General features: G+C 38.4%; 1 protein-coding gene across 6 annotated transcripts in view; it reads left to right on the top strand.

The window, feature by feature from the left end:
- Window positions 1–268: 268 nt before the first annotated feature.
- The window catches only part of rnf24 (ring finger protein 24), a 32,813-nt gene continuing 13,360 nt past the window's right edge, over window positions 269–19,721 (top strand). Inside the window, exons 1-3 of one of the 6 annotated variants that reach the window (XM_042429863.1) lie at window positions 269–925; window positions 14,695–14,739; window positions 18,119–18,268. In XM_042429863.1, coding sequence (XP_042285797.1) covers window positions 14,723–14,739; window positions 18,119–18,268 — 167 coding nt within the window. In that variant the 5' untranslated portion in view covers window positions 269–925; window positions 14,695–14,722. Of the gene's footprint in view, window positions 926–14,694; window positions 14,745–16,233; window positions 16,281–18,118; window positions 18,269–19,721 lie in introns of those variants that run through there. The other 5 variants (XM_042429879.1, XM_042429888.1, XM_042429897.1 and 2 more) reach the window with 5 other exon arrangements.

Here is a 19,721-nt window from a genome sequence, read left to right on the forward strand (position 1 = left end):
TGTAAAAGGTGTTATTGTAAATTAGTACATACATAAAATATAGGCGTATTCTCTTGTCACGATACTACAGTACTTTTGATACTTGCTGTTTTATATTGCATATTTAGATACTAGTAAGTGCTGCAGCTGCCAAAGTACTCTTGAATTGATTAATATACTGTATGTAAGGGGTTCCTTATGAAATTATTCCATGGCGTCACCGTTACGGAACCATTGATGGTTCAGAGTTGAACCATTATTTTTAAGGATAACTTGCGATCAGCTACGTGACCATGTGCAGCATCCCCTCCCTCCTTCCCTCTCATGCTAGCATCACTCCCCCTCGTACGTACACGCTGTCCTCAAAACCTCCGGCAGCAATAGCCGCATTGGTCTGTGTACACTGAGCCGACTGGGAGGAGGAGGTGGGATCCAGCTCCTGGTGGTCGTGGGCTAACAAACGTTTACGTGCGAACGGTGCGGATCGCAAACAACGACTCCCGTTTGCTACCGACTGGGTTTTTGGGGGGAAATCGCGACGAGAAAAGCCCATTACGGGACCCTCCCTCCCCCCTCCTCCCTGCCAACTATACACATTTATCCACCACTATTACATTTCTTTTAAGATTTAACGTCGTTTATTATTATTATTTTTTATTTTTTTAACCTCCGTTTCCCCACTCGGACTCCAGCTAGCGAGATTCCTGTTGTGACCACAACCGCCACCAACGTCCACATCGTAGGCGGGGGCTGTGTGGTGAAGTCGCCCTGCAGCAGGGGCTGGTTACGTTAATATTAAACGGTATTGTTGCCCAACAGTTTTCGCTTTCAGTTTGGGTCGACTTCTCGTTTTTATTTTTTCTGACAACGCCTTGTAGCACCCCGAGTGTGTGAAGAAATACATCACAGAAGAACACAGCTACTACTGGGACTGAGGGAATCGCTGGTGAGTGAACGGTCCTTCGTTTATTTAACGCCTTATCATTGTCAGCTAACATTAACCGTTGAATGTGTCCAACTTGGCCGCAAGCAGTGATGCTGTTATATTACGAGTTCACACCCAGTTAAATATATGGTTTGTTAACTAGTTCGGCATGTGAGTCGCCCTGTATTGTCATGAATACTTTTCAGGGTGAAGTGTGAATGTTTCTGAATTGACTTAACGCAAATAACATTATTATTTTTAGTTCATTTGGACCGTAAGCAGCTCAGGGATAACGTCAAGTAACGCTATGTCATTCGTAGCTACGGTTAACGCTAGCTATTAACGCTGCTAGCTAGCGAGCCTACGCCCAGTTGGCTCCCGTCCTCTAATAAGCAATAACCGCATCAGGAATGTGTTAACCATAGGTGCTAAATAAAGATGCCAGCTTGTCATGGTGTGTATATAATGTTGTGTGAAGCCCTTTAAATTAGCTCTCACTGAGCATAATGTGTGGTCAACTGGCTCAATGATGTCCTATCACCGTAATCGCATATATATATATATATATATATATATATATATATATATATATACACACACATATTTTTTTTTTTTTTTCTTGCTGTCATGTCATATCATTAGTCACGTACACAGAAAGTGCAGTCACGATAGTTGGCACCTAAATTCCCCACATTATGAGCCAGAGAGTGATGAGCCTTGTGGTTAAAACGCATGGTAGGGCTCAGGGGCTTTCTCTGGGTTTCCGTCAACACTGACAGCATTGTTAACACGCCTGACCTGTAACACGCCAGGCTGAATAAGTGTAGTTGGCAGCAGTTCAAGTATGATACTGTTTAGGTCGTATCTGTATGCATTAATTTACTTTATGTATTTATTTAACACTTTTTTGTAAAGAAAAAACAAAGAAAAACTTCCAGTACTTCCAGACTCTAAGCTGATAAAATGAGATGCATTTTTTTTTTTGATGTTGCCAGAAATCAGGCACACTGACTTCTGTCTGTGGAAGCAGCTGTCAAGTCATCAGAGACTATGTACAATGTCCCAAAATCTCTGTAAAGGTTCTGGTATTTACAGTATGGAGAGCATGTATTAAATCACAGTAAAGCATTTCTTTTCATAGCCGTACTCTCCATTGTGTTGAATTCAGGTTATTTAACTGGCTACAACCTTGATCCAATGCTGTCAATAGACAGCGGACTGCACTAAAAGTTCAAATATGTTCAACTTTCCGTGCACTGACCTCTGAGAGCACTGTGCTCATGACTGTATCTCCTGTCCAAAACAGAGGAAAACTTAACTGGTAGTGCCTCTGAATTTCCAGGAGTCTATAAACAAAACAAGCAAGGAAACTTAATTTATATAGTGCTTCAAAACAGTTAAAATATACAGCTGTCTTAAAAGCACACAAAGACTTCAGATGACATCTTTCCGTGGCTGAATGCCATCCTTTAGATGGAACAGCAGGTCCCAAAAGCTTGATTTGAGAGAGCATTGGCAGTGATCAGTGATGTTTGCCAATGTGAGCATTATTACCCACCTAATCTTGAGCTGGAGTGGTTAAACATTGCACTGCACTAAGCAATGTACAAAAGTGAATGCCCCATAGTAGCATCTGCCACATGACGCTTTTTTCATCAGCCTCCAAGCTGTCATATTTGGAGACTATCATGCGTTTAAGGCAGTTTTAGTCATCATAGTATGAATAAGGAAGGATAATTTCAATAAACGGGTAATTTCAAATGTTGATTATGTAAATTATAGCTACAATCAGTTAAAAAATATGTCAAACCAGGCAAATAGTCCAGAATGTCCTCAGGTCATATTTTATGAGTCATTTTAAGTAGGTATTACTTAACAGTTTTAAGGCATTGGAGAAATAAATATGTGAACAAAGGTGAGCACAGTAATGCAGAATACTTCATCATCTACAGCTTTTATTACTTTGTGCTGCCAAAGAAGCGTCAGGGATCTGTTTTCACAGCTGTTGATTTGCCTAGCATCACAGGGGCCATCTATCTATCTATCAGTAAGTAACTGAGTGTTTATGATGTTATGTCCCTGGAGGTTAATTTCTGCTTTAAGCCAGATAACATTCTCACATTTCATTGAGGTGTTAGTAGTATAAGACAAACTGAAATGAAGTCATGGATGAAATGGCTCATATTTATACCTATACATTTACATGCGTTTGGTGAGCACTCAGACTTCCATCTTGCATTTTTCTTTAGTTTACATAGTAGTAATAGTCCACTTGAAGACATGTAGGTTTCATTCTCTGCTCTTCTCAACATGTGCACCAGGTTGGTGGCACCTTAAAGGACCTGGAGCTGGGGGCACCAGCTGCTCTTAAGTCCAAACTTAGTCTAGTTATAATTATCTGGTTATATAAGACAAGATAAGAAATTTGCAGTATAGTTGTAGAGTAAAATAGGTCATGGAAGATGGTCGACATATCAGTTTCTGTTTAATAATAATGTAAATCGAAAAGATTTAAATAATTTTAAATTAAATCATTTTCCCGCCATTTCTTCAGTTTTAATGATAAAACTCGATTCAGTAAATTATGAGTTTGAAAGCAGAAGGCAGTTAAGATCTCACCACAAAATTAATAATGGATTTACGAAAAGCTGCAACTTAATCCTGAAGAGATTAACTACAAGGGAACGAGCAGAGCTTGTTCCTTTCTTCCTTTTTCCTATAGTTACTTATACTGAGAGAGTTTTTCTAAGGGATCACGTAGCTGCAATACCGGGCGTCTGTAACACTAAGGTGCTGCTCTTCATCTGACTTCACTGTTCTCTTAACAGAGCAATGCAAATGGTTGAACTGGTATTTAGACGGCTTCTGTAAAGGGTCAGATACTCTGAGACAAATGGGAGTCAGCTATGTTTCTTGACACCCAGTATCGCCAAATATGAAAACACACTCCTGTGATTAAAGGGATTAGTTATACAAAGATAACCTTGATGGTGAACAGCTTGTAATCACCCTCTCATACAGTCTGCTAGTAAATCAGTGAGCCTACATGCACTTAAGTTAACAGGTTATGCAGGTGGAATCGGGGAACACGTTTACATGCACCTCAGTAACTGGTTTACTGTAAATCTGTGTATACACACAGCAGATCAGAAATCAAATTTTTGCTTTGCTTATTTTGAGTGTATTGATTGTATTTTATGGGTCGGTGTGTTGGAGGAGATGATCTAGAGAAGACAGGTAAGCAAACAGACAGATGAAGTTGAGGTCTTCCTCACAGCGCTGAAGTATGTGGACTTCTAGAGGCTAATTTGTGTCAATTTCAGGCTGAAATTCATATGGAATTATTTAAAATATGAGGACACGTTACTCTGTATAACTACCTCTACTTTCATCTGGCTACCCAGCTGTTCCTTGTGTGACCAGTGTGATGTCTTTTGTCAGGCACATGCGTATTTCTAAAAACATAATTAGAAACGCGGTTACGTGTATACACGGCAGAGAAATCGACGTTCTCCAGGTTTCTCGTTTACATGACAATTAAGAAATCGGCTTACTCTACAAAGCTGACTGTAAGCCGGTTACTTGCGCGCATGTAAACACCCTGACATGCAGTTTAGGAAATGTACTGCCAGTGTGTTAATTCCAGTTGTGTAATTTTCCAGTCAAGAGGAAATTAACATTACTGAACATTCTTGAAGTGTAGGGAACTTACTTGAGGGTACTGGTCTATCACAATAAGGGCAGAGGTTAAATGGTCAATTACCAGATAAAATAACAGATTTTGGTCAGACTAGTGTCTCCATAAACATGTAGAGCCGGTCCAACATGTTCCAACTACACGTTTTTTAGCCTGGACATTATAAGCTTGACTGCCACAATACTTCAGACAGTTGTCCTTCAGACTCCTTCAGTCTCCTTAAGTACCTGCAGTAATCACACATAATGAAAGTGAAATATGCAGTTTTTGTAAGAGTGGGAATGAACCTAACGGGATTTTATTCTGCGTAACACAATATACTGGTGGCTAAATGTGGCAAAAATACATTTTGTGTGGTTAGAATCCATTAAGTTGTCACAGGAGGCCAGCCTTTAACTTTCAGAGGTTAACCATTGCTGACCTTGTACTTGGCTGAACATCAAAGTAAATACAATGATGTGGCCCAGGCTTTTTTTCCATGATATATTACCCTCCACAAAGAATCACCAGTTCAGTCTTTTGGGGTGAGGGCTGCTGTAACATGGTTTGACTTTAGGGGGCATCTTCCATACAGTTAGAATGTGAATAAAAGAAACAGGCAAAGACAAAGGTGGTTTTAATAGGCTAGTGATACCAATAGGTGTTTTTTGTTCCCTTTCATTTGGAGAAAATTATGCTAAATAATGGCTCCTACTAATTCTACTTATGGCTAAACATATGTTTGGATACAGTGAGCATAATTTATGTAAACATAATGCATTGAATTTAATCTGGACCTACATTTATTTTCTCTGAGTAAATTTAACTAAATAAATAGAACTAAACTCTAAATTGTGTGTGTGTTATTGTGATGTAACAAATATATGCATGATTTAGTTTTGTTGCAGACCCCTAAATATACAGGTCGAAGCAGAAATAAGTTGCACCTGTTGCTAATAAAATAATCCACATTACCTGATACATCTGATAGAACCTGTCTTGTTACTGTAACTTGAAATTTGACTCAGAATTTGGCTACAGCTAACTATATGACTTGTTTTCATAGTGGCAAAACAATACCAGTAAATTGCTATTTTAATTAATCTGTTAGTGTGATACTGACCTTGACAAAATGAATTAAAGAACCTCCGGAGGAAATATTATGTAATGTAATATAATATAATATACATGCAAGCAATGAGTCATGCGCAATGCCTGCGTGTGCACTGAGTGTTGATCAATAAGTTGCCCCCTTTTGTGTTATCTTAATGTGGAACAGTTAGCGGGCAACTTTTGATATTGTGTACTCATGTTTGCTCTTTACTGTCATCCAGTAATCATAAAGTTGTTGCTCTTGGCCTTGAGCATAAGGCTCCTAGCCAACTCAAACACTAATTTGTCAAATAGATTAATGACAGTGGTGCCTCACTGTAGATGAAAATATGTCTATTGAGTAGACACACAAAGCTGGTGTCCATTAGAAAGCAGACAAGGGAATATTTTAGATTGACTCAAAGTTACTTGACACTTTCGCATGTTCCATTTTGTCTGGATTACATTATTTGTTTATTTCCTCCAGGTCAGTAGCAGATAACCCCAAGAAGTGATATGACTTGTATTGGGTTCAGGTTGTTTTCATGTTTTAGCTTGACTTACTCACCCTCACATGACCACAGGTTTTATTTATAGTGACTGTGACCCTGCACTTTGCAGAACAAGTGTCCTGTTTCTCTAAAGTAGGTAGCTGTGCCAGACATTGCATAGCATTAATTGTGTTACAATTTGAATACCAGCTTGTTCAGTGATATGAAAAGTATGTTGTTGTTGTTGAAGCAACCCATTAGTTTTGATTTAAAAAAAAAAGTGTGTGTGTGCATGTGTGTTTGGCCAAAAGACAAACCTAGAAAAAAGGGTTCACAGTCCACAAAAATAAATTAAAATTTAGTAAAAAAAGAAAAAAAGAAAGTAATTATAAAATGGTGACAGTTAATGAGGTGAGGTAGAGTTCTGAAAGTAGAAAAAAAAAAACTTCCAGAAAAATGTGGCACTGGATATGAGGAGACAAGAGTGCTGTGAGACAGCTGTGTGTGTCAGTTCCTCTTGTTTGTGTCAGCTTATGTTACTATCAGAGTCCACTGAGGAATGATGGCGTTTGAGTGGAGGGAGAGAGAGAGAGAGAGCAAAAGAGCAAATATGGAAAGGTCATAGCAATGTTTTTCATATTTGTCCTATTTAGATGAGTCTAGTTTATGGATAAAGTTCTCTTCTTTTCCCATCTCATCATGATTTTGGATTCTGTACTGCTTGTCTTATTTTGGATACCTGAAATCCTAATTCTGTTGCTCTTCTGAACCTTCAAGTTTTTATGTTTTAGTGAGCTGTTTGCAGTTTAGCATTTCAGGATAATGTTGCGTATCTGGGTCAGACATAGTTTCAAAGTGAATTAATAACTTGGCACAGAAACACAGATGTCATTTATCAATGAATAACATCAAAGATAGAATATGCTTATTTAAGTAATCTATAATATAACCCAAAGTTGTTTTTTTTATCATATTAAAATTAAATTCCTTGTTTGGCAGTTTGGCAGACTAAATAAGCACTTAAAGGCTTAAAGCTCTAATAACTTGTGATGGACATTTATTACTATTTCTAATATATTTAAGACTAAATGAATTACTGACACATCAAAAACAGTCACAAGTAGCCACAGAATATCTTGTTAGTTACTGGTCATTGCATGTATGGAATGACCAGTCATGGAAATGATATACATACCACCTGACGGACCAATGAACAAACAACATGACACTGAGCATTTGTTGCCCTAGAAAAGAAGTTTTTAAATTAATATATTTCATGGAAATAACATGACAACATGTATAGGGATGGTTACCAAGGACTGGTCTTAAATTGTTACTGGCTCCTGATTGAACAGTAATGCCTGTAAGCTCCTAGAGAATTTGGTATTGCTGTCAGTATTTGGACAAATTCTTTCATTAATTCATAGTTCTGCAATTTCAGTTTGCCTGTTGAATTAACTTTTTTCCTACATGTAGCTGTCCACTAATGATGATGAATCCCTTTGTGTTGCGCGACTGCTTGTGTGTACATAATGTGGACTGAATAATGGACCGAAATGCAACTAAAAATTTTAACACATTAATAATTTAAGCTGTGCGGCTGGCTGTGGTACTCTGATGCTCTGCCTGCTGTCAAAAACTTGCTGATCTTAAATTTATGCCATGCATATTAGAATTTTCCTTACCCGTTTTTGAAGACACTAACTTCCTGTGCACATATGTTAAGTCACTACTCTGTGTCCATATGGAAGAAAAGGCTTGTTTCTGCACCAACCACATGAAGGCTACGCAGCCTGTTACCAGTTTAGTTCACTTTGTCCCTCTCTAGATGAACAGCAGTTAGCAGTTTGCCATGATCACTTTGAAAAATATATAAACTATATATATAAAAAAATATATAAAATATATCTATATATGTGTTGGAGGGTAGTGAGGTGTAAGGGTGTAACGGTACGTGTATTCGTCCCATACTGTTACGGTATGCATGTTACGGTTCCGTGCATGCAGTCATACTGAGAATATGCTACGTGACCCGAACAATATCTGTCAAAATAGTTTGATAATTCACTTACACCAACATGCAGAACAGTAACTCTAGAGCGCACGTTCCACCTGGAACATTTTGGCAGCGCACCACTAGCATGCTCACGGGTATGTTAGCTTAGCCAAGGTAACGTTAGCCTGGTTACCCCGGTTACCCTATAGTGTCGCTGCTGTCAGAATGACAAATGAGAGACCCATAAAACTGACCAAGTGCAACACTATTATTAAAATATGCTCTGGTATCTCCTTAGTGAAATGATACCCTCCCTTTCCCTTTAAGTGAAGCTGTTCAGAACAACTATTTGATTTCTGATGTGGTCAGACAGCACATCATAAGAACCAGTTCTGAGAGAGAGAAATTTAGTGAAAATATATTAAAGTGAAAGTAGTGGTATGGTCCCTCTGACTGAGAAATTATTAAATATGACATCATTAGATTATTAATACTAAAGCATCAGTGTGTAAGCAGCATGTTACTGTTGTAGCTGCTGGAGGTAGAACTAGTTTCAACTACTTTATATAAAGTTAGACCATAAATTCGCATAAAACAGCTGTCAGCAGGTCAGCAGGCGTCCTGACTCCTTACAAGAAACAGAAAGGTTGTTTTCCTTTTCCATTGCAACAAAACTTAACTGTTCCAGTAATAGTTTTGGCCAATGAGCTGTTGTTGGATGTATCCATTTTTCAAAATGAAAAACCACAATGTTATTTTCTGACTTTCTTTTTTGTTTTCCCTGCTGTGCTGAAATCATACTGAACGTGACCCTAAAACTGAGGTACATACCGAACCGTGAACTTGGTGTGCCGTTGCACCCCTAGTGAGGTGACATTAGATGTAAATCCAGTCATTGGAATTATATAAGCAGCCAACATTAGGTTGACCTTATCAGCTCCACTCAGGTTCTGCGCCTCCCACATCTCCATAATGGGAGTTATAGTTACAGCAACCTACTTACTACAGAACTTGCCACAACTTTGGAAAAGCAAGCTTTTTGTAATGCATATTTCAGGACTTGAAGTGGAAGCACTGTTGGTTATTTTCAAGTAATTGGGTGCATTATCATCAATATCATCATCTTCTTCACTGTTTAAACAGAGAAAATAGTTTTTCAAAGCTTTCTACATCTTTCACTGACATTTCTATCCTTGATCTTGACTGTTTATGCATTTTGACACATCTGTTTTCCTCCTCTCTGGCTGAAAGGTTGGATTAACTAACCACTTTTTTCATGAAACATAATTACTAGAAGCAGTTATATTTAGATGGATGTATTTACAGATATAAGAGTTGGCAATGCCTCATGCCCTCCCCCACTCACAATTCAGAAAATTTGGGCTGTAGGTTCAGTAAACCAACATATCAATGTGGGAATTCCACTTACACAGCCAGCACATTTTGAAGAGTCCCTTGCTCTGCCCCGGAGGCCCCGGTGTTTTTTGCTGCCCTTTGGCATATTAAGTTTCAGATGTGCAAATCTCATGGCCGGCCGTGGCTGCTAGTGGAAATTTCCACTTCTCTTTTGGACAGCATCTTGCAAGTATGATGTTGTGGGCTGATCACAAGTAGGCTAACTGTTCAACAGAGCTGGGTTTTTGGGGTTGTTTTAAACAAAATATTAGGCATGTAATGAGATCATTTAAAAAAAGAATAAATTATACATACAACTATTTTGGGAAAATACAAAGGTCAGGAGTATATTTAAACTGTTTTGGTAAACCACTTGGATACTTCTTCATGGGAAAAAACCCAGTAGCAGTGTTATTCTATTTTACACAATTGATCAAGAGTGGAGTCTAGAAGAGGTCTAAGGAGGTTTGTGGGCGGAAGAGCGGTGCGTTCATTGTGTTGATTAAGCTCCTCCGTCATCATACTGTATGATGAATAAGTTACATAACAACTGAGCAAGAGGAAAGGAATGCTTTAAGAATGATCTTGGGTTGTCTAAGAAAACATCAAGTTGGCTGCAGTTGTGTTAAACTGCAGTAATTTAAAGTTTCATGTTAGATTGGTTGCATAATGATTTTGATAGTTCGAATTTTAGTCCAGCCTTTGTCAGTTGTTACTACCTCACCAGTAGTGGGGAAATGGTTCACAAAACCCAGTGTAGTCCATGTAACATTTCTCTGACCCACTTTCAGGGTTATAGCTTTTGTTGCGTAATATAAGTCCAGTCTAGTTGCCAATACTTAGTTTAAGTCTTTTCTTATATAGTTTAACATGTCTTAAAAGCATTTTGGTGTCTCTATTCTCTATAAATATGTAGGGTAACTACTAAGTAGTCATTATAGTCCTGAATGGGATTTTGGATCAAAATATTGTGATATCAGACTGTAAAGGTGACATCATTAAATTGAATTGTCACATGAATGTAGAGTATTTTCGAAACTGTTCTAAGGAAGTCTGCGTACTTTCTTTCAACATAGCATTGGGTCAAAATGAAACCATTTTGTTACACAAATAAGTGAAGACTTCTTGGCATTATGGTGATGATTCTTGAAGAGGTGTTTGTGAGTGTAGTCTTGGTTAATAAATACTCAGAAGAATTTGAAAAAAAGTAGTAAAACGATTACCAGCCAATATTTGGAGGGAAGAGAAGTAATTCTGAGAAATTATGTTTGCTTAATTTAGTCAGAGAGTGATATTTATTTTAAGAAGAAAGCTTAAGTTTCCTACACACACACAGCAGCCCAGTAAATGGTTTTATTCTATGGAGGTCTCACCAGAAAGGAAAACCGTACTGTCAGTTGAAATTCTTCTGAATCATTTTTTCATTTGTGCTAGTGGATCTTGTGGGATCTGGGTACAGGGTCTATGAGTACTGGAACTCAAAAAAGTGTCACAAAATGTCCTTATCTTATCTCTGACATAAAGATTAGTGGGCACACCGCCCTTGGCAAATAAAACCAAATATTTTGGCATGGCCAGACACCACTACAGGTTGGAGAAAATATGGTTTTGTTCTCAATTCTTTTAGAATATGGGTGAACTGAGTCTTGAAGGCTAAACTGAAGACATGGTGTGTTAGCATTCATCTTCTATTTGCTTTTACTGCTCTGTCTTTCATTTCACAGAATTTGAAAGATGAATTTTCCTTCTTCCATCATATCAAAAGAAACACTGCAGTGCACAATGACTGTGATTTTTCCCACACATATCCAGTGAATGTGATGTGCTATGCATGGTCTTGTTGCTGGTTATGTAATAGGGTGAGGCCATGTGAAAATGTCTGAGTGAGAGAGGCAGATAGTTGGTAGAAATGGTGGGATGAAGAGAGCAGATGCAAGTCACATCTGCCCTTTTCAACAATAAGACGCTGTTTGTTGCCAGCTCATCAAATTCACCCTGAATGCAGTTTTTCTCTCGTAGGCTTATCCTCCATTACATGTTTTTACAACAACATAGCATTTATAACTGGTATACATCTCTACTTCCATTGTTGTGCAGTAGAGCTACCTCACTTTACATTCACGTTTTTCACTCAGCTAGTTTTATCCCCACTGAAGCGTGCAAGTTTGACTTTTGTCCTGGTTGGAGCCTTCAGAGGGAGAAGGGCAGCAAGGTATTTTTAGATTTACAAGAAGCTATTTCATAGCAGGAAACACTATGGGAGGAGTTTAGGAAACTATTTTTAAATCTAGACAATGATTAGTTCTTAATGTCATAGCAGGTATTTGCATCAAATCAAAAATCTGACTAAGGTTTGTTAAAATTTATTGAAATAGAGATGGGTGACAAATTAAAGTGAAACCCAACAATAATTGTCTAAGTAAACTGTTGGGCCACTACTGGCTGCCAGAGCAGCTTCAGTGGGCCATGGCATTAACTCTACAAGTCTGTTAAACTGGAAAGAACACCATTCTTCCAAACCATATCCCCTAATTTTGGTGTTTTATTGATTGTGGTGGAGGGCAATGTCTATCACATTGGTCCAAAATCTCCCATAGGTGTTCAGTTGGGTTGAAATCTGGTGACTGCAATGGCCATATCATATGATTCATATAATTTGCATACTCATTAAATCATTCAATTATCCCTCACTGCCTGAATGGAAGCATTTGCTCATACTGTGTTTTTCCAATCACTCATTCAGGTTTTTCTTTAAATTTGTCACCTGTTTCATTGGTGAATTTTTGTTATCAGTTAGTCCAGCATTTCGGCTCATTTTGTAACAGACCCCTATGATTGACAATGTTACACCACAAAAGCATTTTTTAGTTAAGTGGGTTGTTTACTGCAAAGGGGTAAGATTTCTAGATGACTTGATCTACCCAAGGTCCTCTAGCTCAGCGAATCCTGATACTTACTGTAGGGGTGTTTTACAGAGCGATGGTAATAGCCTTATAGTGCAGAGCAGAAGACTTTTAAAGTCTAGCCCTAAGTCTAACCTGCATTCTCAATGACCAGCATACCTCCAATGACATACTACGAACTCCAAAACTATTACCCCCACCTGAGTGACCCATGTCTGTACTAAAGCTGTCCATACTCCATATTGTAGCAGTGTAAAGGTGGATTTATGCTTCTGTGTAGCGTGTCATGGCAGTCATGCTGTAGATGCCTCAAGCATAGAAACTGATTTATAGTTCAGCGGAGGAGTTAACCCACTGACGGTCTAGCACCACTGCAACACTTGATGGATGTGTTGTGATTTATCAGGCCATCTTGTGCGTTAAATATGCAAAGTAATTGTATTTACATGCTTTCCATCACTTCATGATGGCGGGAACATTTGCCTTGTCACTTCATTGATTTAGTTATGTAAGCAAATTTCTGTTCGGGAAGGAGGATATTTTGTTAAGTTTTGCTGCAACCAAGCAGGCGCAAGTGTCCTGCTGATGTAATTTGTAGTCATCACAGAAGCTGGCAACAGTAGCTAGCAGGACAGGACAATATATCAATATTATGTCGATATCCTAATATGAGACCAGATATCGTCTTAGATTTTGAGTATCGTGATTTGGCATAAGTGTTGTGTTTTCCAGGTTTTAAAGGCTCTGTCAGACCATAAACAAACAATTACAAAATTCAGGCAACTCACTTATGACGCCTCATATTACTCCACTGATCCATAAAACACCCACAAAAATTGTCTTGTTACATTGGCAAAGGCCCAGTCGATCCAACGAGTAAAATCTTTAGTCCGAAACACATAATTTCATCAATGAATACCCATGGACCGCCGTTGCATCATTTCAAATTAGCCAGCAGAGGTGCTTGTCTTCCACCTATTTTCCCTCATAACTTGAGTTAGCTTGTAAATATTAGCGATAGCTTGGTATCAAAATGTCGGTTGAACTCAGACTTTTCGATTAACACCTCACTTGACCCAATAGGAGCTTCAATTTCCTGTCCTCAGCCTACAATAGCCAACGAGAGTCCATGTTGAAAGGAAGTGCCTGCCCCTCCTCTTTCTTGTTAAGATCGAGCCAGTTGGACCAAATGATGACTGGCGCTTCATATAGCCATTGAAATTCTGAAATGACCATGTGCAGTTTTAATGGGTTCTATAAAGCCACAACAAGAAAATTATGTAAATTTAAATAGTTTGCTGTGTGTTTCCTTCTATATAAACTGCTTTTCCACCATAGCACTTGTTTTGATTCTTTTATAGGCAGTTTAGTTAAGTTTATTTTCAGTTACTCTGAAGCAAGGGTCCTTTGGAGTCTCCAAATGGCCTTTTTTTGGAAAAGGCCCAGACATACCCTTAGAAAAACATGTGTAAAATATTAATTTTCTGTTGTATTGTTATCATTTTTGAACGTGGACTAGTTAAGGCTGTGGTCCCATTGTGTTTTCCAGCTAATAAGTCCCAGCTTTAGCTCAACTGCAGGCATCTGTTTGCAAAAAACCTTATACTTCAGTGTGTTCAAACTTCTATTACTCAGTGCCAGCAGCACTTACAATGTGTCTGACTGTTGGTGGAAAAAAACTTCAGTGTTACCTTTCAAAAGAGACCAAAACCATACATATACTCCAAATGGTTCAAGAACCAGTTTCAATTTACTCTGGATATGCCTGGGATAGGCGTTTTAGGGTAATTTTAGAGGAATTTACAGGAATGGTATCCACACATTATGTAATGACGGGTATTTTTTCTGTTTGTGAAATTGTGGGTTGTCAGTTTTTATTAAAAGGTTTTTTGTTTTTTTTTCTGGCCTGTCCCTAGGGGCTTTTGTTCTTACTTATCTACTGTGTAGGATGCATTGTCAGTGTATTGGTCTCAAATTCCCCCAGAGGTGTTTGGAAAGCATGTTGCTGTGCAGTGTGTTTGTGTGACCAGATAAGTAGGGGGAAGGTTGTTGTGGCTCTGTTTAGAGAGAGAAACCAAAAGGAGTCAGAGAGTGAAGCAGGGCTTGAGTTTGGCATGGAGCCTTAATGAACAGGGCAAAGAAGGGCTGCGATCCAAACAAGTCAACCAGAGACAACCCACTGACAAGGCTGTTAAGGATAAGTCATGTCACTTCTCTAATGCCTGTGCTCTGTATAGGTCTGTACAGACGTTTCTGCTCTGCAGCATGAAGGCACCACGCGGGTACAGTAAGTGTATGTTGTATGTGTGTGTGTGTGTGTGTTTTTACATGAAAAGAATAAGATATAATGCTTTAGTTGTCAGTTGTTCTTGTGAGGTTGACAGCTGTCCTCTCAAAGTGTTCTTTTTTAAACCAATTGGAAAAAAGTCTGCTTCAAAATATGCATGGTAGTAAAATAACAAATAGTTCGCTTCACGTTGTATTCACTGTATTTTGTCAGCTTATGCCTTGTTGAAATATTATTCAAAATATAAGAAATGACAGTCCATAGTCCATAGGATTACTTCAGTACCTACAGTGAAGAATGGAATGTCTGTGTTGGTTTCATGTATCTCCAGAGGTGTTTAGTTTGTGTAAAAGGCATGTAGGTCCGCAGCATGTTGTGTTTCTCAGTTAAGTGAGGTGGGGGGGTGTGTCATGGCTTTGTTTAGAGAGACACAGAGAGAAGCAAGACTTGAGTTTGCCATAGTACCATTAGAAAATGGGCAAGAAAGAGCCATGAAAGTGACAGGATTTCATAAGTTAGCTGCAACTGAATTTGTCAGCAGCACTTTGATAATTAACAGCGAAATAAACAACTAAAATGACTTTGTTGTCATTTGGATATAAACACAAATACATTGAGCCCTAGCTGGAGCACTATCTCCAGCCACCACTTGAATCTCTAGATTACATAGATGTGATGATGCTGTTTTTTAAGACAGTTTTGTTTGGCACTTGCATCAGCAATACATGCCAGTAACATTCATGCACTTTCAGTTTATGGACAATAGTTTCAGTTTGCACAGTACAACTCTTAACGCCGTGTCTGCACAGAAATCATTTCAGCCAAGTTTTTCAGTCGTCCGTCTTGCACTTGTCTGACAGAATGGATGTGCTTCTATTTTAATCAATACAGCTGTCTACAGGGGCCACATAATGGTTCACGTTTCACTGTATGTTTGCTGTATGCATGTTAACGCATAAGTCTATTTTCCTCTGTTTTATACATGTAACTACAGTGATTGCATACGGGGCTCTGAGTCCTTTCAAAACACAGGTGACCAACACTCAACACTCTAAACGCGTCCTATGTAGACAGACATACGTAGCACTAGCTGCTGCTTCTGCTCTGCTAACATACTGCTCATGCGACGCCTCCTTTGTAGATGTGATCTGGCCTTTTTGCCCAATCTCTCTGCATCCCTTTTCTTCTTCTGGTGTGGCTGCATGTGTTCTATAGAGTGAGAGTTCCCCGTATTTAAAAGTAAAATGTGACTGGCTGAGTTGGCAGTGAGTTGTTGAGATAAGCTTAGCTGGCAATATGAAAGTTAAAGATAGTGAGAAATTGAAACATGTGTTTGAAAGAGAACTTCATGTTACTCATCTTATCACTCCTGTTCTCTGATATCATGAGCGAGATCTCTTACCAGAACAGCGTCCTGGCATAGAAAGCTAGAAAGAGGTGTGAATATCTTAAATGGTGAATGACACTTCTGCCAACCCCCTTTTTATAGGTGAGTCAAGTGGTCCCACATTGAGGCGCCTGTCATGACTGCTGATAGTAAGTAATGTTACATAGAGGCTTCTGGGGATACCACTGATACAGTGTTCCCCACAGAGAGACACCTCACTTATTTAATAGAGAACAGGTTTTTGGGTCACTCTGATAGAGATATGGTGTGATCATAAGCAGAAGAGAATGTCTGATGGGTTTAGCAAAACCTACAAAACTTTCCACTATCATGAGGAGGACAGAGAAATGAAGCTCTCGGTGTTTGGTGAAGGGGAGGGGCACAAGACAGGGTTTCAAAATGAGCAAAAGTTATTCCTGTCCTCCCCTCCTCTTTCCTTGGTAAGCATAGACATGTCTAGTCATATCCCTTTGGTATATTGAGTAAGAGCACCTGACAAATAGATCCTTGCTGTTGTGCCATGACTTTTATGAATCACTTTTTTACAAGGAATTTTTTAGGCTGCTTACGTAACATGAGCAGACAAATAATAATGTGTTGCCTTTTATAAACTTTGTTTTTTTGCCTGTTTTATTACAGAAAACACTGTGTTAGCAGTGTGTCATTATGTATTTCAAAAATGTGTGTTTTTAAATGATAAAACAGCATTTAAATCTGAAATATTTCTCAGAGCAGTGTGTACCCGCACCTTCCCTTTCTCTCTGGATGGCCATTTGCCATGTTTATGGAAAATAAATAGAATACTGTAAGAACAAAGCTCTACCTGACTGTTACTCATAAAGGACACAAATGAGAATTTAATACATCATATAATGTTACAATATGCTTATTTCTCACTGCGCCATTGCCTTACTGTTTGCTTTCAGTGTAGATTTTGAGGTTTGGGCATCCTCCCAATTTAAGCAAATCCTAGAGCTGGAGGGCTTTGCTGTGAGTTGTAAATCAGCTGTACAGGGATTGCCATTGGCTCAGTGGCTAAGAGAGGGAGGGAGCTGCAGTCCAATGCATATTAACCTTAAGCTACAGTGGCTTTTCATTGAATCATTCTAATGTTTTAGTGTCTGTTTTTCTGTGAAGCAAAGTGCTCTTTTACCTGTTCTGAACCAACTAATCTGAATTGGATCAGGTTCATGAGCTGGCAGGGCAGGAGGGAACCAAGTTTCACTCCCTGCCTCCAAACAGAGCTCAAACACCCCATCCTCAACTCAAAGCTTTTACATATACAGTTCATGGACATTGTGGAATAATTATGTGGATTTAGAGATAATAGGCAATGTGATTATAGGATTAAAAGGTGCATATTGCAACTGAAGCCCAGGAGATTTCTGCTTACCAGTGTGGATGCCATTTTTGGAAAAGATTGTATTTGAAGTCTATTTGGCTATATCCTGTCACATATTCTCTCATATAAAATAGTTGTGTTGTATGTTTGGGACACACTCACAGATGTAAAGAAGTACACACATGACATTATTAGAGCTGCTACAGTCCTCTAATCTTCTTTAGACATTAAAATCCTACAAAAAATTGCCATTCAGCCTTGGTTTAGTTATAGCCTATGTACTTAAAAAAGAAGCAAAATAAAAGAAATAGTGTTTATAAAAAAGATGTCACAAATATCTAACTTTCTAAAACTTTTCCAGAACATTTTTCCATCTTGATGTGAAGACATGAAATGTGTGAACAGGCTGATAGAAGATAAGCTCACAGTAATAATAACAGTAAAACTGAAACCTGAAATATGTTCCTGTAATATTGAAAGTAATTCTGTAATTTGAAAGTGGAAGTACTGTAAATGACTTTACTGTTCCAGTTGCCCAGTGTCATTTGTTGCTGTTTCGTTATTGGTCCAAGTTATTTCTGACTTCTGAGTGTGTGTTGGAAATGTGTGGAAATACTTAAAAGTCATTTGTCTCTCTCCCTCCAGAATATCCATGAGCTCCGATTTCCCGCACTACAGTTTCAGGATGCCAAATATTGGGTTTCAGAACCTCCCCCTTAATATCTACATTGTGGTGTTTGGGACAGCCATCTTTGTCTTCATCCTCAGCCTCCTCTTCTGCTGCTACTTAATAAGGTAAGCTCAATGCACCTTTTAGCTTTGGATTTGGCTTTGCTTCGAATTTTCACTGTAATTGATGTTTTGCTGTGTGGGTTTGTGGCAAAAGGTGTCATACAGGGGTTTCTTTGGCTAGTCGACATTCACTTCTACTCACTGAGTGCAACAAATCATTAATGTGATCGTTGTGCAACACAAGTTGTCTTCAGATATTAATGGACTGTGTGGACTGCTATATCCTGCTCATGCCATGGCCTCTTTCCAAAAGGCACAATGGAAAACATAAATACATATAAATGTCTCTCAAGAGTAATGTATCTTTAGGCTTGCAGGGCTCTAATTTCCAAACCAGTCAACCATAGAAACCAAAAAGTCAGCCAAACACACATCGACACTTCTACAGCATTTAACACTGGCTGTAGTTTTTCTTGGAGAGGTCCGATGTGTTCGAGATTTGTTTGTCCTACAGAGTCATTTACAAATTCAAATAACTAAGCAAATTTAAGCTATTGTCGCCCCATTTCTGCACAATCACCTCTTTAATCGGATTTTACATTTAAATGTGGATTTACAAATTCACAAAGCTTTGCACATATCTAAATGGAATGAAATCTTACTTACTATACTCTTGATGAGAAAACTGTCTGTAGTACCTATACTTATCTGACACTTGAAATTCATAATGAGAGCTCATTGTTAATTCTCCAAGACTGTTATTATGCAACAGTCCTCAAAATACATCATTGTACATTTCAGGTCACTTTGGCTCATGAATTATTCACTCAGAAGTGCCCCTTTGTATTCAGATTCATGCATAAACAGGATACTTTAACTGGCATTGTTGTTTCTTCTCATAGAAACACTGCAGTGGAGGTCAGTAAACAAGTCTGCACCCTGAATTTATGTTCTTGAAATCTATGCAAAATACTTATCATCGTGTCGTTGTTTCTGTCCAACAAACTGTATGACACTTGTCACTATGGCTGAATTAAAAGCCTTTTTTTTTCCTTTTTAGAAATGTGTGTTTTTGTATTTGTTTTGCTAATATTTTTAGTTCTTTCACAAAAGGGCAAAATGTTTCAACAGCACAGTTTGGAGAAAGTAGCTACAATACTACAATTGGTGACTTGATAATCTGTATTGATGAGGAAAAAGGTAATATTACGCTGAGGTTCAAAGCTGCTTGTCTACATTATTATGATCATGGCACTTGGCGTCAAAGAGACTAGTGATAATCCTTTTTTTTTTCCTAATAGCCACTCAACCTCCTTAATACCCTCACCATAGTCCCACATTAATTCAATTTACTTTGTGATATTCATTTGCATTTGGATGTTTAAATATTTTGTTTGTAACATTTATATTCATCTAGTTAAAGCATAATTTTTGAGAGTTGAGTGTAATCCTGTAATTATTAACCCACAAAGGAAAAATGTAGGTTGTTACTAGTCATTCCCTTGCCCCTCTTTTT

Source organism: Thunnus maccoyii, chromosome 2 (assembly GCF_910596095.1).
Source record: "Thunnus maccoyii chromosome 2, fThuMac1.1, whole genome shotgun sequence".
Classification (NCBI taxonomy): Eukaryota; Metazoa; Chordata; class Actinopteri; order Scombriformes; family Scombridae; genus Thunnus; species Thunnus maccoyii.